At 48.3% G+C, this 27,961-nt stretch overlaps 1 protein-coding gene across 3 annotated transcripts in view; it reads left to right on the forward strand.

Annotated features, from left to right (window-relative positions):
* The window catches only part of Osbpl10 (oxysterol binding protein like 10), a 232,928-nt gene extending 205,834 nt beyond the window's left edge, over positions 1 to 27,094 (forward strand). For all 3 annotated transcript variants that reach the window (XM_038324095.1, XM_038324096.1, XM_038324097.1), the window contains 6 exons: positions 2,850 to 2,999; positions 12,190 to 12,670; positions 19,332 to 19,518; positions 21,469 to 21,651; positions 24,111 to 24,264; positions 26,041 to 27,094. In XM_038324095.1, coding sequence (XP_038180023.1) covers positions 2,850 to 2,999; positions 12,190 to 12,670; positions 19,332 to 19,518; positions 21,469 to 21,651; positions 24,111 to 24,264; positions 26,041 to 26,085 — 1,200 coding nt within the window. In that variant the 3' untranslated portion in view covers positions 26,086 to 27,094. The remainder of the gene's footprint in view (positions 1 to 2,849; positions 3,000 to 12,189; positions 12,671 to 19,331; positions 19,519 to 21,468; positions 21,652 to 24,110; positions 24,265 to 26,040) is intronic.
* Positions 27,095 to 27,961: the final 867 nt, after the last annotated feature.

The following is a 27,961-nucleotide window of genomic DNA, read 5'->3' on the forward strand; positions in this document are numbered from 1 at the left end:
GGACAGACCTGTTTCCAAGCCATTCTGTTATTCCCATGATGCCCTCTATTTCTGCTAGTCTTACTATTTTTAAGGACAAGCTCAGGGAAGCTTCGAGAGGCAGCAAAAAGTTATGGGTCCTTTTTTGAGGTCAGGGCAAGGCTGGCTAAGTCTCTGTGCCAGTGAGAGGATGTCCCCTGTCACCGTGCCCCCACCAGATTCCCTTCCTGCCAGGACTTCTGGTTCTTCCGTTATCCTGCCCACTGCTGTGAGTGTATTGAGTAGCTGCAAATCCCACTGGGGTACCACTATGTGGAGCTGATGTGGGAGGAGCTAGAGACGTTTATGTTCTCAATGTTCAGGGGGTTGGTCAGAGGAGGTGGGATCTTGCGGAAGACCTCCTGGCTGGAAGGTAGGGACAATCTTTGTTTGAATTTTGCGTCAATCAGAGCACAGGCCTGGGCATGGCCTGGCCCAAATGCTTGCCAGGCTGAACTGCAATGTGTTTAGTTCACAGTCTGCTTTCTGAGAGTGTCTGGTGTCACATGGTTCATGAACTTCACAACCATCTTTATTCCCCGCCCAGTTCCATCAATTTTAGTTACTTTATCCCCAAAGCAAGACACCAGTAGTTCCCTTCCCCTCCTTCCAGCTACCCTGGGGACTCTGCACAGTAAGTGCCTGTTCCCTGTATACTTCAGAGGCATAGTGTGGTCCCCTTGACCCTGGGAGAGTTGCATGTCCCGGGTAAGTGACTTCAGCAGTGTCAGGCTGGAATTGCAAGCTCACAGTGAACAGAGCACCCGTGGGACACTGGCCTGGAACCCAGAAGAGAGAGAAGGAAAACCAGAGGGAAGTGATGGGAAGGACGGCCCTGTGAGCCTCAGCCTTCTCTGTCCAGAGTCCTACAGCCACAGCCTGGGTCACAAGCTACCGCACCAAACAGAGAGTAGGTGTCAGATAGGCGAAGATCGGGAAAATGGATGCAGCCTTGGACCCCGACTGTAGGCTGGGTTCCCACCCATCTCTCCCAAATTCCCCTTGTGAGTTCCCGGCAGCTCTACTCCTGCTGCCCCCTCTTCCCGCTGCCCCCATGAACATTCTTTGCTAGCAGGCGATGATTGAGGGATCCTCACTTATTTCTGAATGTTCTAGTAAAGCAACTTGCCAGCGATATCCTATAACATGCATGAGGAGAAGATCAAAGAGCAGGTGCATGATGGGACTTGAGCCCCAAGGGCTTCACTGAAGCCTCCCCCACCCTATTTAGGGGACATGAAGGATCATTTGGAGGCTGTCAGTAGCAAATTCTATTTAAATTGAAATTTGAAAACGGCTAGCCCAGCTGGGAAGGAGTTGCAGGGGTTCCTCTGGAGTGTGGGGGTGGGGAGACATGGCAGAGGCGGGACAGCCAGCACATACATGTGTGTCTGCCTGGATAGCCAGAGCCATTTAATCACTGATACCCTATGTGTATTAGGAGTGTATTTAGATGCAAGACACTTCTAATAAGATTAATAAATCATTGGTTTTCACAAGGATATGTGACCCAATCTGTTTCTTTTTCTACCTCATACCTCTGAACCCTTGCCTTTCTCTATAAGAAACTCACCATGCTGTTGTTCATAGTTGGATGCAAATCTCGAATGTTTGCTTATAGTATTTAGGGGGAGGGGTCACGAAAATGTGGGCTGGTGAGACAGGCTGGCTGAAACCCAGGGACGGCACATAGCGAAGTTCTTATAGTCACATACCCGAGAATACTCTGCTCAATTCCCCCTTGTGCAGTCTGCCTATTCTCTTGCTCATTTTCTGTGTCACGCGAGAAGCAGAACTCAGTGACTGAACTGGCAAAGTCAGCATAGGAGAATGGGGTCAGAGGCCAGCGCCCCCATCACTGTGAAGTTTCAGAATGTTTCCTAAATGTCCATTTTTTGTCTCTTCATGCCAGTTCTGACACATCTTTAAGTTGATAGAGCTATCCTTTTTGGTTTGAGTGGAAATTATCTCAGAGTAAAAATTTCCAGAAATGAAGCAATTTTAATTGATTCTAGGGGGACTCAGCTTTTATTGGTAAGCCCTGAAAATTTTATATTATACATGAAGTATCCGGGCTGTGTAAGTTCAAAGGCTGTGTTTGGCAGTAGTAAGTTAGACTGGGGGTTGTATGTGTGTCCGGTATGTGTTGGTAGGGCTGTCCAGCCTCTTAATATTGTGACAGGGTATCATCATCATACAAAATTCACTCTACAGCCCTGTGATTAAGTTACCAAACCGAGTAAATAAATAAATAAAAATTAAAAAAAATCAAGGGCCTGTGAGAGAGCTCAGTGGGTAAAGACATTTACCTCTAAGTCTGATGATCCGAGTTCTATTTCCAGATCCTACATGGTGGAAGGGAAAAAACTGACCCCTGAAAATTGTCCTCTGATGTCCACACTTGTACTGTGGTGTGTGCAGACACACATGCCCGCACACACGCACACACACAGGCACACACTAATTTTTAATCACAAAAGTACACGTAAAGTAACTACAGTCTGTACAGCTATGCTTTCTGCAAGGTGGCCATGCCTGGTGGTCTATGAAAAAGCATTCACACTTGTCTGTGTACTTTTTAAGCCAGGGACAGCCCCCTCCTGCAGGAGGCCTAAGCCCAGACGCAGGGGATGTGATGGGAGGTGCAGTGGCCGCAGCCTCAGGCCAGGCCCTCAAGAGGCTCAGCCTCTGCCTGCAGCAGGACTGCTCTACAGGGACGTGGCCCGGGACAGCCAGGCTTTGTGTACTCACCGTTAAACCTGTGGGTTAGACATCCAAGCAGACGGTGTTTCTGAGGGACCAGCTGATGATTTCCCACGGTTTTATTTCAGCCAAACTCAGGCCCTGAGCTGGTTCTGTCTGAGGAAGAAGAAAGCGACAATGAAGATGAGGAGGAGACAGAGCTGGGCGCCATGGAGGACCAGCGCAGCGTGATCCTTCACCTCATCTCACAGCTCAAGCTGGGCATGGATCTAACCAAGGTGGGCTGTCTGTCTGTCTTCAGGCCTTTCCTGCTCTTGCCTGGTCTCTCGCTGAGACTAGGCAGGGAAACCAGAATAGGGAGGAGCTAGCACTGGCCTCTAGTGCAGCTATTTTAGGAACCACTGGAAAAGACCCACAGAAACCTCATACCTCAACACACATGCACATGTAGATACCATACACAGACACCTCACATACACACACACACATACACACACATATGCACACACAGATACCATACACAGACACCTCACATACACACACACATATGCACACACAGATACCATACACAGACACCTCACATACACACACACACATACACACATATGCACACACAGATACCATACACAGACACCTCACATACACACACACACACACATACACACACATATGCACACACAGATACCATACACAGACACCTCACATACAAACTCACACATGCGCGCACACACACAGACACCTCACACACCATTCACACACAGAGAAACACACATAGACACCTCACACACATGTCTCGCCTACATCAAAACACAGATACTTCTCATACCATACACAGGTGCATACACACACACACACACACACACACACAGATACGTCACACCATATCATATCCCCATGAGAGAGAGAGAGAGAGAGAGAGAGAGAGAGAGAGAGAGAGAGAGAGGAGAGAAAGGATTTCATGAAGTCCAAGATGACTTCAAACTTCTGTTCTAGCCAAGATTGGTCTTGAACTCCTGATTGCCTACCTCCTCCACCTTCTGAGAGATGGACTTTTACATGAATGCTACCATTTTGGCCTTTATTCCCCCCCCCCCACTTTCCCTTTCTGTCTGTCTGTCTTTGGTTTTGGGATAGGGCTTCTATGTCTATTACACAGGCTGGCCTCAAATCCCAGACTCAAGCTGCACTCCTGTCTTGGCTTCCAAAGCAGTGGCTCTGTAGGTGACTACCACCACATCCAGCCAGGAAAGTCATTTTTGGGGTGACTTTTAATTCAGAAGAGAAAGTCCCCTTTATTTCCCTGGAGCTACTGTGTGCTTGCTGCTTGCTCTCCAGGGACTAAGGATGAATGACAGCTTCTTGACAGTGTCCTAGGGAAGATTCAAGTAGCCTGCAGAGGTCATCGTGATATCACAGCCCTGGAGAGACAACCCAGAAGGAAGATGCCTCCATGAGCAAAGCTACCATGTCTCCTCAGCCTTGAGGCTGAAGGCTGCTGTTAGCTTTCACAGCAAGTCTGTAAGGGGTGGGTGGCCTTGCCGGTGACTCCAAGCCCTGTAGGCACACAAGGTTCTTCCTGAATGCTCTAGGGAGCCCAGAGTTCCAACCTCTCTTGTAGAGCAGCAGATACCTCACCCCTCACCTCGGCAGTCACCCTATTCTGGCGGTCCTGCAAGAGATCTGAATGTTGCCTGGAGTCATGGGACACTGAGAGGTGACCAAGGGAGAGTCTGGACTTTACAGTTTGGCCTATGTGCGTTCCCCTGGTCACGGCGCCTCTCTGGAAGGGTTGTGAGGATGGGAGGGGGCCTGCAGAGGACTTAGCCCAGTGCTGGACACCAAGCACATGTGTCACCCATTCTTATCTTTATAAAATGCCACAGTGTGATGCTGGGCTGTGAGGTATGTCTAAAGAACAATGAGCGGAGAGAGATGGGGTAGCCTTCATGGAGTAGGGCTACACTGTGAAGAACAGCCAGGGAGGCCAGAGTCCCCTGAGGGCATGGCGTGCGGAGCATCCAAGTGTTGTCTATGTATGGTGAAACCTTCCCCAGTGAGTTCACCGAGACTGGACTGGAGCCAGAGTGGACAGGAAGCTTTGTGGTTCGAGGAGTCTCTGGAGAGACGGGCGACAGCATGGTGACCCGTCACTTGGAGATGGCAGGGAAAGACAGCAGACGCAGGAGCTTGAAGGAGGCTGATAAACTTCCTTCCTTTTTTAATACTGTGGGGTTTTATTTATTGAGGCTGGGTCTAGTGTAGCACAGGGTGCCCTTGAACTTGTCACACAGCTGAGGATGACCTTGACTTCCCAGTGCTGAGGTTATAGGTGTGCACCATCACACCCAGTTTCAGTTTTTGGTTTTGTTTTTCTTTTGTTTTAGGATCTTTTGTATCCCAGCCTGACGTTGAGCTCACTGTATAGCCAAGGGTAACTCTGGATTTCTGATGCTCCCATTTCTACATCCTAAGTGTTGGGATTACAGGTTTATGTTAATACTCCCAGTTCGTGCTGTGTATGGGGATCGAACCTAGGGCTCTGTGTATGCTAGGCAAACACTCTACCATTGAACTATCTCCCCAGCTCAGAAAGTTGCCCTAGAATGTTCTCCTGGGGTTCAGTATGAGTGTGTCTGATGTCCTGAATGATTGTGCCACTTTAAACAGGGCCCACACAGAGCCCCCAAAGTTCCTCATTTCTCCCTTCCCCTGCAGCCCATGGCGGATCCCTGCCTTTCTGCTGAGTGAGTAAGGCCTGCTCAGTTCCTCCCCTGATTTTGGCCTTCTTGCTGAGTAAATCTGCTAGAAAATGCTTGGCTTTTAAAATAGCTGCCTAGCCTTGGTGATTACAAGGATAAGACTCTGAGATGAGGCTTGAGTTAATGCCGAGGGCACGGAGGTGTCATGGTCCCCAAGTGCCATCTAAATCGTGATGTTTCCAAACTGTGGGTCCCAACCTACCAGTGGGTTATAAAACCAATTTAGTGGGTCAGGCAGTCTGTCGCTTCTGCGATGTGAACTATGGCAGGCAATATCAGAGCATGGTGAGAGTCTTGGATGTCAGTTCTATTGTGCTAGGTCACAGTGCAAAACACTCTCATTGCCGATCATGCTTTTAAAATGGCTTGCAAAATTCAGGGCTGGAGTTCTGGATGATAGGACAGACTGAGAAACTGAAATTGCTCAGATCAAATACAAAAGAACACAGAGGCCTGGCGGGAGCTATTGGTGACCAATTGACCATTCAGGAGACTGCGTGGGCGGCTCTTGTCTGGAGCTGTGAAGCTTGCATTATTATTTTATTAGCTCGTGATTGCATTTCTAGAGGTGGAGCCTAATCCTAAGACAGCAAACATCGCCTTTACCCAATGCCCAGTTGGTTACCTGGAAGGAGAATGAAAAATTGATTTCAAACTCTTTCCATCCAACCAAATATTGTGATGAATGTCGTCTGTAATAGTCTGAGCACTGAAAGATGGGTGAAGGAAATTCCTTAAGGAAATCCAACCAGCTATGTTGGGTAAGTAAAGAAGCAGGGAGTAGCTGGGGAGGTGGCGAGTTCATGTGTGCAGGTGTATGTGATATATCTCTATCTCTATCTCTATCTATCTCTATATCTATATCTATATCTCTATATATATCACAATTTTTTTTCCAGTGCTGTGGGGCAGAGGTGGGTCCCAGTGTTGCTGGCCAAGCTGCCTAGCTTGGTCAATTCTAGTGAAAGACCCTGTCTCAGGAAACAAGGTGAATGATGCTGGAGGAATGATACTTAAAGTGGTCCCCTGGCTTCCACATGCATACACGTACACATCACTCATAGACATATGTGCATATGCACACACATGAACATACACATACAAAAAGAAAAGGAAGGAGGAGGGGGAGAGTTGAGGAGGAAAAAGTACTTTTATTTACACCCTTTATTTTGTGAAGTTCCCTGGTATCCAAAATCCCAGATGAACCTTGGCGGGTGGCCCCAGGCCCCTTTGCTTGCTGGGCTTGCACTGGGTGTCTTCCCCAGTCTGAAAATGGAGCATCATGCGGATGGCTCCTGAGGCTGTTAATGGGTCTGTGAGAGGGAAATGTACCCGTCTGCAGCGTCTTCCCAGGAGTCTGGCATGCTCGCCAGTAAGGGGAGGGGACTCACACTCTGCTCCCTGCTGTCTCTGTTGTCCTCTGCCTTCTAGGCTGGTGATCATTTATTTCAGACTTCCAAGGGCCCAAACTGAAGAGGAGCTCCTCACTTCTAGATTGGTGCAGCCCTCGATGTAATGAATTGTCTGCCCTCTGAATCCCTAGTGCAGGCCTCCTTTATTTATTTATTTTTAACTTCCTCCAAAGTAGTTCATTGTCTTAATTATGTTAATGGGAGGAAAGGCAGTCCTTATTGATGGCTCGATAAATCTGCAGCCGCCATGCCAGACCACTTGGATGCCATCAGTCTAAACAGCCGGGCCATCACTCATTCTCTGTCAGAGGGAGACAGCCCAATTAGTGCTCAGTACTTCTTGGCTCCGTATCTCTGGTGTCTACTGCCCAAGAAGCAGTTGATGAACTGACTTATTTATAAATGTACACAGAAAAGGAGGAGTCCTTCCCCACAGGAGGCTGTATAAAAGAAGGAAATGAGAGCTGGACAGAGATCTGTTGAAGTGAAAAGGTTGTTGTCTTGGCTGGAATCTTCTGGAACAGGCTTTAAGCCCTGGTGGAGGTCTTCTCAAATCCCGGTGGTACCCCAACAAAGGGTGAGAGAGGAGACAGTCTTTCTAGCTCAAGCCTTTGTTGTTCCAGTCCCCAGCTCCAAGGCCAGGGTGGTAACATTTGAAAGTGCGGGATGCAGACCTGGTAGCTTGGGCTTGGTGATGGCAGTGAAAACTAATCCCAAGGATGATGGTTGATACCTGTCAACATGACAGGCTCTTGCGTCACCATGGAAGCCAGCCTCTAGGGATGTCTGTGAAGGGTCCTTGGATTGGGGTAATTGAGATGAGAAGATGTGCCCTAAATGTGGGTAGCACCGTTCTCTGACTGGGGTCCCTGACTGCATTGAAAGGAGAACGTGAGATGAGAACGGCATTGCTTTGTGGCTCTTTGGGGTCTGACTGTTGAATCTGAAGTCAAACAAAAGCCAGCCATCGTTAGAGGGGAAATACTGTGGCTGGTTCTCTCACCGCAGAAGCAGAATCGCTTGCCCATTGTGGAGAAGTCCTAAGCTGTCCTGTGGAGGGAGCAGATAGAGCCGATAGAGCCGAGTTAGAAAGTCCCCAAGTGAAGTTAGACCTGGAGCCCTCAGGCCATCTCTGTACTCACTTCTGTGGCTGCCTGTGTCCTTGAGAAAGAGACAGGAGGGGGCCAGTCTCTGTGTGACGTGCATGGCCACTTCCCTTTTCAAGGCTTGCCTTCTTTGGGGTTCCAGCTGCTAAAACCTACAACTTGAATGGCTAGTAGGCTCAGAAAGGAGGTTTCCTCATTGCTGTGGGCCACACCTGACAAGACAGAGCTTAGGAAGTTTGAACTCACAGTTTAAAGGGCTACAGTGTGTCACAGTGGGGAAGGCATGCCAGCAGTTGGCCACATTGATTCAGTGGTCAGGAAGCTGAGAGACAGGAATGCCTGTGCTCAGCGCAATTCTCTTCAGTCTAGGACCTGCACCGATGGAGAGGCCCCACTTAACAAGTGGAGTTGGTCTTCCCTCTTCGGGTAAATGTTTTCGGAAACTCCCTCAAAGACATCCCTGGAAGCGTGTATCCTGAACACTTCTTACTCAATTCAAATTGATGATGAAGATTAGCCATTCCAGAGCCCCCAAGTGATTCAGGGGAGGGGGAAGAAAGGATGGGAGGGTTGAGGACATGTGCTTGGTGGTCTGACTTGTTTTCCGTCACAACCTGGTCCCACAGAGCTCAACAGAGATCTTCTGATTCCACAGACAGACACGCAGACAGTGAGGAAGGTGCTGTACCAAGGCTGTATGTGTAGAGTGCACACCTGGCCCAGGAGATCCCTGGGCAGCTGGATTCTCAGTTTAGTTGAATTATGGCTGCAAGAAAATTAGGAAATCTGCCTTGATTCCCACAGTTGTCATTTGATGACTGTTTTCCTCTTCCTGCATTTGATTGAGTTTCCTCAAATGCAAATTGGCTCTTGATCGTCTAGAGACAAGTTAACATTCTGAGGCTTTGAATGGATTTACATGGATTGTGTTCTGTGCTTGATTTTATCTTGCTGCTTCTTTTTACATGCCTTTTAATGACAGATAAATAATATTAAGAGCTGTCTACTAAACCATACCTCCCCCGTGGGGTTGGCTTTCTCTGCTTTCTGCTGAAACCACTGCGCTTTGAAGACACAGCAGCCTGCTTTCTCTCTTCTGGACACAGCAGCCTGCTTTCTCTCTTTCAGACATAGCGGCCTGCTTTCTCTCTTCCGGACACAGCAGCCTGCTTGCTTTCTTCCCAACACACTGGCCTGCTTTCTCTCTTCTGGACACACTGGCCTGCTTTCTCTCTTCCGGACATCTTTTCTTTTGTATCCAGATCACTTACAAGAGTTTTTAAAGCCCAGCCTGCTGGGCTGAATGAAGGGCTCATCCGGAGTTCAGTTTCCAGCACCCGAGTGGCTCACAGCTGCTTAAAATGCCCATTCTAGGGGACCTGAGATGCCCTCTGCTGGCTCCCACAGGCACCTGCACTCTTTCTTATGTGCACATGACCATGTTGATGCACCAATTTGTTGTTGGAAGGCCGCTTGATTGTTCCCAGTTGCCCAGACTCGAAACAGCCACTCAGAAACTATATTATTTAAACCCCTTCTTGGCCAATCACTTAAGCATATTGTTAGCTAACTCTTTATTTTTGGTTAACCCATTTTTATTATTTTATATTTTACCATGAGGTTTGTGGCCTACCAGCAAGGATCCTGCTGGTAACTTGCATCTTTTTTCTCTGGCGGCCCTATGGCATCTCTCTGACTCCACCTACTCTCTCTATATATCTCTTTTAGCCTGACTATATTTTGTTAAGCCATTGGTCAAAAGCAGCTTCTTCATTAGCCAATAAAAACAACACATATACAAAGGGACTTCCCACACCACATAATTAAACAGAAAAGCAATGGAGTCATAGCTACAGATGTGTAAACTGGGGTGATAGTCAAGATAGCTACAGATCTGTAAACTGGGGTGATAGTCAAGATAGGTTAATGTATAGCCTGGCGAGCTGCCAGCTCTGAAACCCCATGAATCCATGTGGAAAGGAGCAAAATAAGGCTGAGGGGGAGTCAGATGGAGACAGAGAGAGAGAGAGAGAGAGAGAGAGAGAGAGAGAGAGAGAGAGAGAGAGAGAGAAAGAGAGAGAGAGAGGCGGGGGAGAGGGAGGAAGAAAGAGAGAGAGGAAGAGAGAGAGAGACAGACAGAGACAGGTGGCAGGGGCATGACTCCAAACTGTTGTCTGTAGCAACCTAAGGAGAAGTTCCTTATTCTCTTAAGGGACCTCAAATCAGATGACGCCAGATTTGTGACTTCCTCACAGAAAGGAATTTCGGGATGAGCCATCACGGAGCAGATTTAGAGTTTATTAAAAGAGCTTTTAATATGGATTTTAGGCCCTGGGGTTAAAGGAAAACAATGGTCTTGGAGAGGGAGTAAACCATGACCAAAATGGCAGGTGTGGGCTTTTCAGAGAAGAGCCATATCGTTTCCTTCAGAACAATTACATAGACATTACTATGTTAATTGATTTTGCTGGGCAAGGAAGCAATGTGCCATTCATGTATAAAATCAAGAAACTACTTTTGGGAGTTGGCTTTCATCTCCTATGACGTGGGTCCCAGGGACTGAACTCAGGTCGACATGCTTGGCAGCAAATACCTTGACCCGCTAACCCATCTCACTGGCTCAACTTTGATTATTTTTTTACTTTTTTGAAGTTATTTTTTTCAAATGGTTGCAAAGAATTTAATGAGTGTGGGGTGGGGTGGGAGAGGGTTGAGGCGAACCTGGCAGGATTACAACTAACAAGCTAGGTGAAAGTGGAGATCTCGGGGGTTCAGGAAGTTATGATGCCCACACTATAAATAAAGTTAATAGTTGTGTTCATGAGATTCCCAGAAAATATTTTGGAGAGGAGTGAGGTCATATATTGATTGGGGCCTTTGGCGTGACTTCCCGCCTCTGTGCTGACAGCCTGCTCAGCAACCTGGCCTGGGGCGGGGGAGTGTGACTTCTGGAGTCTGGATTCTCAGCCACAAAGAGGCTTCAAGCAGACTCTGTGGTGAGCGCTCCTTCCCTCCCGCGTCTCCATATTTTCACCTGTTCTCTCTCCTGCCTCGGCCGCCAGAGGTAGAGAATGCACTGCTTTGCAGCTGAGTGAGTAGGCCCTGAAGCCTGATGGGGGAGTCACTTTGCAGGGACCCCAGGGCGATGGGAGGTGACAAGCTCAGGTGACCTCTGTTTGCTCTAAGTGACCTGGTTAGTGGGTTTTACAGGCCTAGAGTGACCTTTTGGATTTGCTTTGAGCCAACTTGGTATCCCTTTGTCTGTCTCACTGTGCCTCCCCTTTACTCACAGGTTGGTAACAGACCCAGGGACTGCCCCAGCCATCTCTTTTCAGATGATGCTGTGAGTTCAGCCCCTCTTACTTCCTGTGTCATATCCTGATTTCCTAAGGTCCTACCTTATGGAGCAGTTCTGTAGATGCAATGAGGACATTTCTTCTTCCCCAGAGTGGCTCTGTGGCACTTGCTAGCAGATGGACTGCCTCTCTGGGCCCCCTGCCCGGATTGTGTTGGGGTCACTTGCTGCTCTAATACCGTGCCCACTTAGACTCTCTTGGTGGCGAGTCCCTATCTGCCTGGCCTCCCGGACCAACAGGACACAGTGGCCCTTTTTCTGGAAGCACAGAAAGTGTCCTGTTGTTGATGGGGGGGGGGGGGACAAAAAAGAAAAGCCTATCCGGGCCAAAAAGATGGGTTAGCAAAGTTTAACCCCCAAGTCTCACATGGTGTAAGGAGAGAATCAACCTCAGCAAGTGGCCCTCTGGCCATCATGTGTGCATCATAAGAGGTGTGTCCCCATAATAAATAAATAAAATGTAATAATTTCAAAAAAGCCTTTCTACACTGTTCTCCCTTAGGTGACAGGGATGGAATGGGGGACGTGTGTTAGCTGAGACACAAGGAATTCACAAAGATGTGTGTTAGAAGAGCCTTCACAGGGAAAAGAGAAAGAGACAGAAAGGAGAGGATGAGTGTGTGTTCTTGTATTAACTCAGGTGAGCAAAGAAGAAAGTCGCGCAGAACAGTCCTGTGCACGGAGGAGTGACCACTGTCACTCCCAACCCCTCTGAACTGTCACTGATGCAAGGGCCTCACTCCCAGCCTGGGCCTCTGGGGCTGAGCCTGCAGTGGCTGCAGCCGCTCCTCAGACCAGGCAATCACAAGCCCGTTGCCTTTGTGTCCTCGATGCAGGTGGTGCTCCCCACGTTCATTCTGGAGAAGCGGTCCTTGCTGGAGATGTACGCAGACTTCATGGCACACCCCGACTTGCTGCTGGCCATCACTGCTGGGGCGACGCCGGAGGAGAGAGTCATTAGCTTTGTGGAGTACTATCTTACAGCCTTCCACGAGGGCCGCAAAGGCACCCTGGCCAAGAAGCCCTACAACCCCATCATTGGCGAGACCTTTCACTGTTCCTGGGAGGTCCCCAAGGACAGAGTCAAGTCGAAGAGGACTTCTCCCCATTCTCCCGTTAGTTGTCACGAGCATCCGCTGGCCGACGACCCTGGTAAAAGCTATAAGCTCAGGTTTGTGGCTGAGCAGGTGTCCCATCATCCGCCCGTCTCCTGCTTCTACTGTGAGTGCAAGGAGAAGAGACTATGTGTCAACACTCACGTATGGACCAAAAGCAAGTTCATGGGCATGTCCGTGGGGGTCTCCATGATAGGTGAAGGTAAGCCACCATCATTAATTGGAGTCTTACCCGGTGCCCTTCACATTTGAGAAGAGCAATGGATGCTTTGTGCATATGTTTTATTTGTTAATAGAGGTGGGAGGGTGGGAAAGAGGGATGGATGTTGGACCAGTATGGCTGATTTCCCAGTGTCCTAAGTGATGGATGGAAGAGATGGGTCACAGCTTCTGTGCACACACTATGTACACACACAGTGCAGTTATACACACCTCCTTCCAGAACCTTCTTCTTTAGATGGCCGTGGATGGCCCTGAGTGTGTGACCACACATGAGTGCGTGGCCCTAAATGTGTTCGGTCTTGCCGGTGTTCTGGCTTCCAGACCATGAGGATAGCGGTTGCCTATGAAAGCTCCCCAGCGGAGTCCCTGCAGGCAAGTCTTTGGCCCTGTGCTGGGGTCTCACAGTGAGAATGGGCTGATCATTCACTGGTGGACGGACAGCACCTTCTTATCTTAGGGAAGAGCTGTGAACGGTTTGTTCATTGTGGGAAGAAATCCGGCAAGGCCTGTTAAGTTATGGTGTCTATGTTAGTGCTTATTTAACTCCTTTTGATCCAGAGATCCATCTGGGACTCCACAATTCTCATCCTTGAAAATAAGCAAAACTACAAAACCCTGCATTTTTACTTTCAATCTCTTGGTTTCTTAAGAGTCCTTCTCAGACCCCATCACTGAAGGATACTTTCAATGTGTGCACTTAAGCTTTTTAAAAAATTGTATATATAAATATATGGGTGTTTATACACACATACATATACCTACATGTTTATCTATATATAGTTAAAAAGTGTGGAGGAGAGAGAGGGAGAGGGAGAAGAACGGAGGGAGCTCTAACAACTTACAGGAAGTGATTTCCTCTTTCCACCATGTGGATTCTGGGGAATTCAGCTCAGGTCTTCAGTTTTGGCAGCAAGCACCTTTACCTGCTGAGCCATCTCACCAGCTCTACTGTGCAATTTTTGAGCACTTACAGGTGCTAGGCTCTGCCCTAGGATCTAGGGACACTTGAATAAATAGATGAGAAGAGATCCGCATGCCCCCTCTAGTGTGAAGCAGCTCGTCTTTCTGTGTAATAAGAAAGGGAGTCAGCTGAGTTCTGTGTTGAGAAGTACTGTGGAGAAAAAGACAGGGAGGACCCGGGAGGAGACTGGGGAGCTGTTAATGGATAGGCCGTGCTGGGAGTGTGGCATTGTGAGTGTCAGGTGGGGTGTGGGCCAGAGACCTGGCGGCTCCATGCCACCACCAGCAGCAGCCACCTGAGGAGCTCATTCACAGGCCCCTACTCAGGTGAAACCAGCATTCTTGGCTGCTTTGAGGAAAATGATTTCATATCCAGCAAGTTATTAACAGGCTTGGAGATTAGGAAGACATTTAACATAGACGTAAGGGGCTGGAGAGATGGCTCGGCAGTTAAGAGCACTGGCTGCTCTTCCAGAGGTCCTGAGTTCAATTCCCAGCAACCACATGGTGACTTACAACTGTCTGTAATGAGATCGGGTGCCTTCTTCTGGCCTGCAGGCAGACATGTAGGCAGAACACTGGACACATAATAAATGAACATATATGTCAGCTTGTGGGGAAGGGAGAGTATAGAAAAAGAGGTGCTGCACTCAGACAAGGCGTCGGCTCTCAGCTGATTTGACCTTAGCAACAGCCATGAATGTGTGCGTGACTTTTGTGACTTCTCTAGTTACATCACAAAAAGTCACTAAAAATCATCCCCTTCCCTTTTCTGGTAAATGAGTTCTTGGGGTGGTGCCTGGAGCACCTTGGGGAGCTGTCTTAGTCACTGTTCTATTGCTGTGAAGAGACACCATGACCAAGGCAGCTTATACAAGCAAGAATTTAGTTATGGGTCTCGCTTACAGTTTCAGAGGTGAATGAGGAGCATGGTGGGAGCATAGCACAGGCCGACAGGCCTGGTGCTAGAGCAGTAGTGAGGTTTCCATCCGATCTGAAAGAGGAAGGCAGAGGGAGCTAGATCTAGTATTTGAAACCTCAAAGCCAAGCCCCCAGAGATACACCTCTTCCAGCAAGGACACACCTCTGGACCCTTCCTAATCTAGAAAGGATCAAGGCCAGCCTGGCGCACACAGTGAGAACCAGACCAGTCAATACTACAAAGGCAAAACATAGGCCCCTTGCAAAAATTTAAATGGCAAAGAAAACCCACCTCGATGACCCTTGCTCTCACACCCACAGACACACCGTCCTAGCCCTTCTCACCTCAAAACACAACCGTTGTGGTTTAGTCCTTAACGGTCCCCTAAAGACTCACGGCTGATGGCCTGAGTTCAATCCCTAGGATCCACATGGTGAATAGAGAGAAATGATTACCAACAGGCTGTCATTGGACTTTTAGATGGTCCTTAGTGGTCTAGTTAGTGGACTAGGGACCAAACATTTAAACATATGAGCCAGTGGGGGCCATTCCCATTTAAACCTCCACAGGAGCTTTACAATCTGGTAAGCGTTGCAAGGAGAGGCCTGCTTGTTTGTCCTGGCGGCCCTGCTAGCTTAGCCCTGAAATAACTACACAGAAACTGTATTTATTAAATCAATGCTTGGCCCATTAGTTTTAGCTTCTTATTGGCTAACTCTTACATTAATTTAACTCATTTCTATTAATCTGTATATTGCCACGTGGCAGTGGCTTACCAGGAAAGATTCGGCATGTCTGTCTCTGGTGGCTCCATGGTGTCTCTCCCCTACTCCGCCTTTCTTCCTCCCAGCATTCATTCTGTCTTCCATGCCTACCTAAGTTCTGCCTTATCAACTAGGGCAAGGCAGTTTCTTTATTCATTAACCAATGAAAACAACACAAAGACAAAAAGACCCCTACACCAGATAAGGTAAAAAACCATGGGTCTCTGAAGGCTGCACAAGTCAGTTAGGGTGTCTTTTACTCTACAAGGAGTTGATAGTGTAGTGAGAGTCTTGAAAATTGTAGGCTAGTTATATATGGTGGCACATACCTTTAGTTCCAGTGCTTGGGAGGCAGAATCAAATGGGGCTCTGAGTTTGAGACCAGCTTGGTCTACAAAGTGAATTCCAGGACAGTCAGGGCTACAATGATGTGGGTTGTCCTTCTGTATATCTGTTGCTTTTATTGGTTGATGAATAAAGCTGTTTCAGCCAATAGCTTAATAGAGTAAAGCCAGGCATGAAATCAGAGCAGAGATAGAGACAGAGATAGAGAGTAGGCAGAGTTAGGGAGATGCCATGTAGGTGCTGAAGGATAAAGATGCTGTCTGAACCTTCCCGGTAGGCCACATCTTCATGATGATACACAGATTAATAGAAATGAGTTAATTTAAGATCTAAGAGCTAGCTAGGAATATACCTAAGCTATTGGCCAAATGGTGTTGTAAGTAATAGTTTCTTTGTGGTTATTCAGGTCTGGGCAGCCAGGAAATGAATGAGCAGTCTCTGTTTACACTATATAGAAAAACCCTGTCTTGAGGGAAATAAAAAATTGTAGATTTACATCTGGGAAAGAAATAAGGCCATTTATGCATAAGTCTTCAGCATGGCTTATTGCTATTTAACTTTTTAAATTTTATAATTACATGTGATTAATTCTGTGTATGTGTGAAATGCATATATGAAGGTCAGATGACTGATAACTATTGGTGTGGTGGGCGTACTGTTGGATGAGTGTGGTGCTCCTGTGGAGAGCTGTGTTCTCTGCTAGGGGAATCCCTGGCCAAGGTAAACTTAGGTCATTTAAAGTCCTCAAGGCCAAGAAGCTTACTCTATGAACCCTGGATCCTGTTGTCCTCCCACAGGGAGAGGTCCAAAGGCTTTAGCAGAGCCAGAGAGGCTCCACAGAAGGGCATCTGTCTTAGGGTTCCTATTCCTGTGATGAGATACCATGACCAGAAACAAGTTGGGGAGGAAAGGGTTTATCAGGCTTACACTTCAGCATTGCTGTTCATCCCTGAAGGAAGTCAGGACAGGAACTCAAACAGGGTAGGATCCCAGAGATCATAGAAGGGAGCTGCCTACTGGCTTGCTTAGCCTATCTTCTTACTGAACTCAGGACCAACAGCCCAGGGATGGCACCACCCACCATGGACTGGACCCTCCCCCATTGATCACTAAATGAAAAAAATGCCTTACAGCTGGATCTCAAAGAGGCATTCCTCAGCTGAGGCTCCGTCCTCTGATGATTCTAGCTTGATGATACACAAAACCACCCATTTCAGTATCCACGGGAGGAGTGGGTAGCTGTGGCAGGCCTTGCTGGGAAACCCTACGAAGATAAGATATGACCACTCGTGCCTGGGCCTTGAGGTCACTGGTGATCTAGATGGCCGTTGTCTGAGGTGCTGTCTGAGTGCAGACCCAAGGGAAACCCCTTCCAGCAGGATCTGGGGAGAGAGAGGGAATAGAGCCATACAGCCGATGATATTTGTGGGCTGTGTGAGGTGGCAGTCTGTAAGATCTCCCATGTTGGGGACTTCTAGAATTTACAAGCTTCTGTTCCCAATGGGTAATCAGAACCTGAGACACTTCCAGAAAGTTCCCAAGCTCACAGATTCGGGACCGTGTGAGGGGTGACTAAGGAAAGAATGGTGCCTGGCCCACGTACCTTCAAGACCTTCCAAAGGCACAGCCAGGGCTGCTGAGGCCCAGAGATGTGGCTAGGGTGCCACCCGGGGAAGCACTGCTGGGTCAAAGCCACAGGGCAGATCCCCACAGTGTTGTGGTTGAGAGGAAAGCTCAGACACAGGCTCGGTAGAGCTGAGGGAGGTCTAAGTTTGCAGTGACTGTGTCCTTGGGTCTTTAGTTAGAAACAGGAACAATTCAATCAGTCTTCACTGGAGAACAAAATTTGGAACCAGCAAGATGACTCAGTAGGTAGAAGCTCTTGGTAGCCTGAAAACCTGAGTTTAACCCCAGGACCCACATGGTGGAAGGGGAGAACTTACTCCCACTAATTATTTTCTGGTTGCCACACACACATACCACATACTCCACCCACCCGCCCAGCCCCATACACATGCCCACACACAATATAGAAATAAAATTAGAAAAAAATGGATTTGGGTTATTCTGTTTTATTACTTATTCTAAATTCCCTAGTGATAGTTCCTTAGTAGTTTTGTTGTTTAAAACAGAGGCTCTTTCTACAGCCCTGACTCATTATTTAGCCCAGGCTGGTCCTGAACTTGCAGTGATCCTCCTGCCTCTGGCCCCCAAGTGCCCAGCACAATCAATTCTTTGTAGATGAAATACAGGTGTTCTTTGTGTTTTGCTTTGTTTTGTTTTGGTTTTGGTTTTTCGAGACAGGGTTTCTTTGTGTAACAGTCCTGGCTATCCTGAAACTCACTCTGTAGACCAGGCTGGTCTTGAACTCACAGAGATCCACCTGCCTCTACTTCCAGAGTTCTGGGATTAAAGGCGTGTGCCATCACAGCCTGGCTGTACAGGTATTTTCTAGAGAAGCTCCCAGCCCTAGGTGGCTGCCTTTTAGTAGATAGTGTCCTGGGCCTGTTTACCTCCGTATTGATGTGCTCTAGAAAGACTTTTCTTCTCTGTTCAAACATCCATTCACCTGACAGGTGACTGACACAGCCCTTGGTGTGGGCTCTAGTAAGCAGGTGAGTATGCAGATGTGGCTTCATTCTCTCCTCACTGTACTGCAGACCTCTGGTCCTGCCTACCCTGCCCCCATGTGCATTTTCTCTTCTCCTTCATCTGCTCCCGCTCCTCGACATTTCTCCCCTCTCGATCTTTATTTCAGGAAACAAGGACTGGCAGTGCCCCTTAGGCTCTGTCTCCGGCATCAGTTGTCCCCGGCTCGCATTGAAACCATGGTCCTCACTGTCCTGTGGGATGTTGCGGGGCCTTGAAGGGCACCATATAAAGTTCTCAGGAGACTGGTGACCAGTGAGCATTCAGTCCTCATAGCGACCGTTGGCCACAGTCTTCATTCTTGCGGGCTGGGGAGCCACGAGTCTTGGGAGGGAACATCACAAGCCACTTTTGGTCATGTATATCCAGTTAATGGACAGAGCTGTCATCTGTGTAGGCTCATGGTACTCTTGATGGTGGGCGCCCACTGAAGGGGAGCAGGGAGCTATATGCAGGGTGAGGTGCTTGTTCACGGGAACTCACACTCCAGCAGCCCTGGGGCGAGACTGGAGCCTTTCCCTTCCTTGTGACTCTGCTCAGCCACCACACCTCTGCACAGCACCCTCACACAGACTCTTACCTTTATCTTCTCACCGAGGGAATTACATTTGTGGGTCGGGCACCTGTTTCATCTTATACCTAGCCCCTTTCTTGGGGCACCATCCTTTTCTAGGTTAACTTGTCCTGCCAGGGTCTTCCTTGGCATTGGCCGCCTCTCACCTACTGCCTTGATCACAGCCACTATGGTGTCTTTGCTCCATGATTACTGTCCACTCAGATGACAAAGAGCAGGCCTACCTTGCTTGTGGTGTTTTCTAGAGCTCTGCATGTTCAGAGAGCAGAATGCGGGGTGGTGAACAGAGAGCTCTGTTGAGGTGGGAGGCACGGCGTTTGTTCCAAGACCCTCTTGGGGCGCCCACCTGAGTGTTCCTATCCTTCATGCTCTCTGCCTGTTCCTCTCTTCCTGTTCCTGCTGGCCTGACTCTCGCTCTCTCCTGGAGGTGTGCTTCGGCTCCTGGACCATGGGGAAGAATACGTCTTCACGCTGCCCAGTGCCTACGCCCGCTCTATCCTCACTGTCCCATGGGTGGAGCTTGGAGGGAAGGTCAACATCAGTTGTGCCAAGACCGGGTACTCTGCCACCGTGACATTCCACACAAAGCCCTTCTACGGCGGGAAGGTCCACAGGTAGGAAGTGGCCAGGACTCTGGTTGTATTTCTCTTTGTGCCCGAGTCCCCTCACCCTTTCAGAAAGGAGACTTGGTGGTCACATCTGTAATCCCAGCAGTTGGGAGGCAAAAGCAGAACAGAAGTTCAAGGTAATCCTTGAGTACTTAGGCTAGCTTGAGAATCCATGCGCTCTTGTCACCTAAAACAACATCGAGTTCTAGCCAGGCAGAACTCAAAAAGTCAAGGGCTGGGGACGCACCTCACTGGTAGTGTTTGCCTGACATACACAAAGACCTGGTTCAATCCCCCAGCACTCTCTACCCTAAAAAAAATATGGCATTTCAGTAGATGAGCTGACCATCAAGACAGAGTGGCCAGTTCTTGCTTGAAAAGACATCTCTTCCCCCCACTTCATAGGGTAGGCTTTGGGGCCATCCCTACTCATCGTTTATGGGCAGTCTGATAAAATGCAGAAGATATACTTCATAGTGCAATGCCCTACAGGCACAGGCATTGTGGTGGCCCCCATTTCTCAGCTCCTGGAATCCTGGGCACCCAAGCCACAGACCATGTCTCCATCCTTAGAAGCTGCGAAACCAGGTCTCGAACGGAAGGAGAGGTTACTATTGGAGGAAGGACAGGCTTATTCTAATGCTCTGACTGGAGCAAGCCTGCCATTGTGCAGACCTCAAATACCCAAGCTGCTGCGTCTTGGACTTTGTTAGGATTAGCTTGGGGACACACACAGACACCCTCAGCAGTACACTAGAGTTGGAGCTGATTGGGCACGTTTCTTGCCAGCATTCAGTTAACATGCTGGCATTTGAAAGACAATAGATATATCACCAAAAGCATGCAGCTATGTGTTCCCCGTGGAGGGCCTTGTGCACCCTTGGCCAGCACACTGTTCATACCTTGCGCCAGTAGGCTTGTACACCTGGAACCTGAATGGCTCTTAGGCCAAGAGAGGTGGCTTCCAAGCCTACATTTGAAAACTGGATACTTAGACCAGAGATAGCTCAGAGGTTAAGAATATTTACTGTTCTTACAGAGGACCAGAGTTCTGTTCCCAGCATCCACTCTGGGTGGCTCACAACCACCTATATAACTCTAGCTTCAAGCAATCTGATACCTCTGACCTCCACAGACATCTACACCCCATATGTTCATACCTCTCCCCAAAACACATAGGTAAAATACATGAAAATAGGAAAAGCAAACAGGATACTCAGCACACGCTGGGCCACTGAGTCCTGAGGACTTGCTTCAGGGGCATTTCTTCCCACTCAGACACAGATCCCTGGGTTCTCCAGATCAGATAGGGGACTTTGGTTCTGAGACAAGCTGTCATACATCCTAGACTGGCCCTAAATTTGTAGTCCTCTGGGCCCTGCCCCAAATGCTGGGTTTGCAGGCATGTACCACGATGCTTGGCACAGAACCAAAGGTCTTATTTAAGGACGGGGAAATTCTTCCTACTCTGGTGGTACTAGTGCAGCACCAGGAGATGCTGTCTGGGGAGCAGAGAGTCTATTTCGATTTACTGTTGGATCATCTTCATGACAGACGGCGTTGTATATAACCGCTTGCGAGTCTATCAGATCAGAGAAGCGGGTTCTGACCACTCTTACTGTTGATCCATCTTCAGACCTGATTAGGACTTCATGTTTTTTCCCTCTCTTTCATTCAATCTTTTTGATACGAGATCTACCTATCCACCTAGCCCTGGCTGGTCTCAGTCTTGGCCTAGATTCCCCTGCCTGTTTCCTAAGTGCTGGGGGTTACAGGCATAAGCCAACACACCCATCCCAGCGTCTTTTCTTGTTCTTATCAAGATTATTGCATCTTCTTATAAGACCCAGTTTTGAGCTAAGCTGCAAAAACATTTTTTTTTTCTCCCTGAGCTGCCTTTAAGAGTGTCTGAACTAGAGTTCCCTTTGGATTCGTTTGACTCATTCATTAATGCAGGGTCACAGCCGAAGTGAAACACAACCCAACCAACACCATCGTCTGCAAAGCGCATGGGGAATGGAACGGCACCTTGGAGTTCACCTACAGCAACGGGGAGACCAAAGTCATCGACACAACTGCCCTTCCTGTGTACCCAAAGAAGCTCAGACCTCTGGAGAAGCAGGGGCCCATGGAGTCCAGGTAAGCCTGCCCAGCTCAGCTGCCCCAGCTGCCCTCACTGAGGGACCCATGGGAAACTTCAGCAGTACAGCTGAGGGCAAAGGACCAGAGTTGCTTTCTTTAGTCATTTGAATTTCTCCAGCTGGGTCCATTGGGGACAGATGCATGTAACTGTCAGTTGTGTGGTTCTGCTCTTAAGAGTGGACTGTCATCCACTGGCAGACTTGTGCCATCTGTCCTAAAAATCTTGTCAACCCAACTGCCCTATTATTGGTTGATTGTAAATTAATCACAGAGTTGCTGGTAATTGAGAGAAGAACTTATGTAGGGAAGCAGTGAGCGTTTCCTTTTTTCTTGACAGATAGATGGGCAATGTTACTTTTAAAATACCGAGTGCTGGCACAGGTGGGGAAATCAACTCCACACAGCCTGTGCTCCTGGTAGAAGCAGGTACAGCGTAGGGATCATTAGATTTAAATACATGAGCTCACTTCAGTCTTGCTTCTATTTCTGGGGAATCTATCCATTGACATGGAAAATTATTAAATACAGAAAAGATTCAAACATGAGCTTATTTTTATTTTGAGAAAACAATTCAAGAAAGAGAAACCACCTACTTGCCCATCATTTGGTTACGTAAATCATGCAATATTCACATGGTATATGATGTGGCAACTGAAAATGACAAGTATACAGTTGTCATTTTGATGTTTCAATCTACTAGCCAGTGACGCCTGTGGGTTCAACTGATCCCTGACTGATTTCCAAAAATAGTTTTGAATTTCTCCTATATTATTTATATGTTTATGTACCACAGTACACATGTGGAGACCAGAGGATCGCTCTCCTTCCACCATGGGAGCTCTTAGCATCCAATTTAGGTTGTCAGGCTTGGCGTAAGTGCCCTTACCCACTGAGCCATTTTGTTGCCCCCAGATGATTTTTTAAATAAAGCTTTATTGAAAACTAGCCATGCTCGTTCATGGCAGTACATAGTTCACAGGCTGTTTGATTGCCCTCCTGTCGCAACAGCTGAGTTTAGCTGCAACCAAGACCCATTAAGATTAACTATCTGGCCCTTCATGGACAATGTTTGCCAAGGCTTGCTTTAAGTCTTCTCTTTACCAGGTGGGCTAAGATGAAATGGTATATGCTGTGGGAGGCTTCATTGGCACTAGAAGAGTATAGAGCTGCATGGGAGATGTGCTTACTAAGGAAGCAAAGCAGGGCACCTTTGCCAAGCTGCAGAAGCAGTATCCTCTCCCTGGGTACTGGTTTGAAAACCATGAAAACCAGTCATACTCATTCATGGCTGTGAGGAGCAAATACAGCTTCTCTGTGCTGTCGTGGAGTCACGATCCTCCTCGTGTGTCCCACCCCAGATGGTTGGGCGGTGACAGCTGGAAGAGGAAGGGGTGTGTTAAAGAGGCAATCAATCCACCACCAGGCCCCACTACCTCTGAGGGGCAGTCCCAGGATGAGGTTCAGCTGCTCCTTGCTAGGTTCTGCCTTGCCTGCCTCTGGGTACTTAGAACCCTGCAGAGTGCAGGGGAGGAACCTAGTCCCGGAGTTGAGAGAGGTTGCTGTCTTTTCCTCTATGCATGTATTTAGACACAGTGCTGGGCATGGCGGCACAAGCCTGCCTGTAACAACTGAGGCAGGAAACCAAGCTTAAAAAGCAGCCTGGCTTACACCATAAGACCCCATCTGGAAAAGCAGTAACAAGGGACATAGGAAGCTGACTTTCGAGAAATTGCACTGTCCACTTGAGATGTGCCGTGGCTGCTCTATGCACCTGTCCCCACCATCCTTACTAGGTCCCGAGTGACATCAGCATAGCTTGTTCAGTTGTCTCAGCTCTGCTGTGGTGGCAGCCAGCCATTGCCAGACTACCCTAGTGGGGGCCTCAAGATACTATCTGTCCATCTGAGCCTCCACAACCAGAATACAGTTCTGAGCAAAGGTCCTGTCTTGGGTCACAGAGGCAGGCCTGGAGTGGCCGCTCTCGCCACACCCTGTGCTAATCTGGCAACCTCTTGGGGGCACCCCGGCTTCCTCTTGATGACCCCCCCCCTTTCAAATTCTCCCAGTTTGCCATTCTGGGCTTTTGTGAGGTTCCCTGTTTCTCACACTCATTTGACATTAGTTTTCTCTGCAAAATGCAGTTGCTAATTATATAGCCACCTGTGTCATTGGGTCATGAGGATTAAGTGAGTTTCTCTAAAACATTTAGAGGGGTGCCCGGGGCAGCGGTACTCTGCCTGCTCTTTCCAGGAGTCTCAGAACACCAGGACAGGTTGTGTGGAGGCAGCAGATGTGTAACCAAGGAGCCCAGGGTCCAGCCCTGGCTCTGGTGTTTCAGGATGCCTTAACTGGATTTCTGCAGACAGCTGCCTAGATATCTTTCCTTCCCTGCCTGGCCACTGTCACCCCAATAGCTGGCTCAACCTGAAGGTTTTCTTTACTACTTGTCTTTCTAGGAACCTCTGGCAGGAAGTCACCCACTACCTGCGGCTTGGGGACATGGACGCAGCCACAGAGCAGAAGCGGCGCTTGGAGGAGAAGCAGAGGGTGGAAGAGCGGAAACGGGAGACCCTTCGCACACCTTGGCGGCCCAAGTACTTCATCCCAGAGGTAACCCTGCTACTAGGCTCTGGCCCTGAGCAAGGGCGCCTTGGCTTTTATTGCTTCCACAGTTGGGTGGCAGAGGGACAGCATGGCTCTGACTTGGGTCCCTGGGCTGGAATTTGAATTAGGATTTCCCTGATAAGGACCTCATCTTGAGAAAGGAAGTAAGCAGCTGTCACTTCCCCTGCAGTGTTCTTTCATTCCGAAACCCTTCTGGCTAGCCAAGGAGGGCACTTTGACCTGTTCTGCCATTATTCCCTCTCTACATCTGGGTGCCCTTTAAGCCTCCCCATCTGAGTACTGACGCAGAGCCTGACCTTCTGTGGGTCACATGGAAGAGTCACACAGAGCAGAGCTCAGTAGGGTCCTCAGCCTGAAATGCTAGCTCCTATCCCACCCCACTCCCACCACACAGGGAAGCAGGCAAGGCGCCCCGCGTTCCTTTGAGGTCAACCTTAGTTTTGTCTCCTGTGGCCGAGATAAAAATACATAGAGGAGAAAGGGTCATTCGGCTCACAGCTCCAGGTCAGTCATCCCTTTGTCTTAACAGCTTAGGATCTCATGGTCAGGTGATGAACGTAACCCAGGTGATTCAGCAGCCAGGGCCACAAGCCTGCCTAATAGACAACCCCTCCCTGGTTGATTCTAGATTGTATCAAGGTGTCATGGGTTGTTCAGGAAGTAACAGGGGGTAGGAACTAGTGATAGACCCTCTGTGTGTAGGCTGCTTCCCTGGCACCACTGGATGCGGAGGTCATCCTCAGCTGTGTGGCGAGCCTTGTGGCTGGGAGAAGCATCAGTCTCCCTCCGGATCACACTGATTCTTTGTGAGGAGCCAGGACAGAGTTTTTAACGAGGATTACAATATTTGTATGCTAAAGGTTTATACAAATTTAAATTCCAAAAGCCAATCAGAATGGATCAGTGGGGGCCAGGCTAGTCTCTAACTCCCACTATGAGAATGGATTGTGCTTTCTGGCTGTGAGGTGATAGCTAGGGAAGCCTTGTGGCCTGGGTGGTGCAGGGGTGAGCTATGGAGGTGGTAGCTGAGGCTGTGTCTGCCTGGCTGCATTTCAGGGCTGGAATTTCAGACTTGAAGGTACTTGGGAGACTGCCTTGAAGGGTCTCCTTGGCGGGGAGGGAGGGCTCACTCAGGTGACAGAAATCCTTGAAGCCTTCCTTAAGGTGAGTCCTGTCTTTGAGACAGCTTGCCTGACTTACGTGGAAATTTGTTCTCGAAGTTCTAGTCCTAGGGCTTGATAAAAGCCAACAGGTCTGTAACAGGACTGGATACGTATCCCCTGATGCCAGGGTTGTGGTCTTCTGCCTTGTGCAGTCCCTTCCGGTTTGTCACCTGCTTACATGTGCCATCATTTTCTCACCTGGCGGCTGAGGGGTGGTGTCTGTCCTTGGATGCACTGTGACAGACACCTGCCAAAAAGTCTCATTTTGGGGAGTGGTGGTGGTGGAGGGTCTTTCATGTCACCTTTCCTCTCCCACTGAATCATCCATCCTGCCTCTCTTCTTCTCAGAATTCTTTTTTGCAAAGTCATCTAGATAGAAGCTGCCAAGACCCCACCTTTTAAAAGCAAATGCGTATTCTTATTTCAGCGGGGCGAGGAGAAACGTATCCTTAGATAAGCTCAGGAAGTGCCAGGGTTGGGGAAGACAGGCTTGAAGGCGAGCTCGTGGCCTTGGCCAAGTTGGCGGGGTGGGAAGGGTCCTTGCTTTTCAATTTTCTGCTGTGAGATCCTCCTGTCAAACCTCCTTCTTCTCTTGCAGGGTGATGGCTGGGTGTACTTCAACCCCCTCTGGAAGACACACTGATGGGTGGAGGTGCAGCCTGCCCTCAGTAGGCCTGAGTTTGTAGGAATTAAAGTGGTACAGTATCAAGGTTCTGTTGGCAGTTTTGCTGAGCCTCTTGTTAGCATCCAAGTCAGAGGGAGGGGTTCTATACTGTGAAACATGCACCCCAAATTCTCTGCCTGAGGGTTTATTCGAGAGCCAGCTGAGGCCTGTGTGCAAGCACAGCACCCGCCAAGGCTGAACTGGGTAATCTTGAGCTCCTTTTTATTCACGAGGTTTGATGGTTTCTACTTTCCACTTTGCCAAGGTCGTTTTGCACTTAAGGTCTTCTCCACTCGCCCGACTCCTGTCACATGCAGGTTGAAGAGGCACAGCCGGCTGAAGCTCATCCCTGGCAGAAGGGGAGTGGTCACCCTTTGCTGATGAGTGTTATGACTCAAGTTCACGCCCAGGAAAGGGCAAGTGGGCCTTCCTGTTGGCTGATGTGGGTGGCTCTGGAGCAATCAGAGTCAGGCCCACCAGGTAGCTTTCGCCCATCTTTCTGACACTTCTCATGCCGAAACATGAGCCTCTGTGCTCTGCCCAGCAGAAGACAAATCACACAGTCATGACAAAGGGCTCTGGAAGTTCAATACACGCATGCGTACACTACATGGACCGCCACTGCCTCATATCTAGTTGGGAAAAGAGAACAAATAGTCCGTATCTTTCTTAATTTTGATCCAAACTGCAAGAAAGCCACTGTAACTAGGACACACGAGTCCCCATAGTCCCAGCTGAGAATCAGTCTCCAGCCTTTGCACAGGAGGTCAAACACAGAACCAAACAAAATCGAGAAAAGCAAAGTCTGATTGGACTTCTGTTGAGTGCTTAATTTATTTTTTACCGTGCCACTCCAATGATATTTATAAAATCCAGTAGCATGAATGCTTCTCTGCAGTAATACTAATTTTGTGCCTTTTGTCTGCTTTCTTAAGATCAACTGTTGACACTTTGTAGATATTAGACAAATATATTTCCATTAAATAATCTTGTGTCTGGTGTGTGCGTTATTTTTAGGGATTCCAAAGTTTTGATTTGGTAGCTTTGAGTAAATAACTATATTAAAAGTTTTTTTAAAATGTGAGTTATGTGTGTGCACGGAAGTGTAGTGCCCGAAGAAGAGGGTGTTGGATCCCGTGGAGCCAGAGTTGCAAGTGGCTAGACATGGATGCTGGAATAACCAGTCTTTGCAAGAACAGTACATTCTCTTAACCACTGAGCCATGTCTTCAGTCCCCAACACTGTTTACACACATGAAAAAGCCTCAGACCAGCATCACTTAGGGGCTACTATGAGTTTTATGAAAGTAAATGATTATGAGTACCTTGTTTAGGGTCAACCTGAGCAACACAATTGAGACTCCCTCTCTAGAGACTCCCTCTCTAAACAACAGCCCTGGGAAGAACTGTATGCCTGGATGGAAAGAAATTCCTAGAAACACATCCTACTAGGAATGAATCATGAACTAAGAAATTAGAATGGATCTATAAACAGTAAGGAGTTTAGATCAGTGACTCAAAATCTCCTAAGCAAAACATGCCAGGACCAGATGGCCTCTTAGATGAATCCTACCAAACATTTAGAGTTACACCAGACATTCTGGATTGGCCTAATTTGTCAGATGATGGCCAATACCAAAGCAATAACAGATTAAAAAAAAAAACAACTAGCATCCTGTATCAATACTGGTTCAAAATTCCTTAAATACTAGTGCAGCAAATTTCACAGCCTGTTTAAAAAGGGTTTTACACAACAACAATGAGGTTAATTCTTAGATGGCAAGGTGGTTGAATGCATGAAAATTATCAGTGCAACATGCCATACATTAATAAAGAGGCAAACTACAGTCATCTGA

The sequence above is a fragment of the Arvicola amphibius genome, chromosome 3 (assembly GCF_903992535.2).
Source record: "Arvicola amphibius chromosome 3, mArvAmp1.2, whole genome shotgun sequence".
NCBI lineage: Eukaryota > Metazoa > Chordata > Mammalia > Rodentia > Cricetidae > Arvicola > Arvicola amphibius.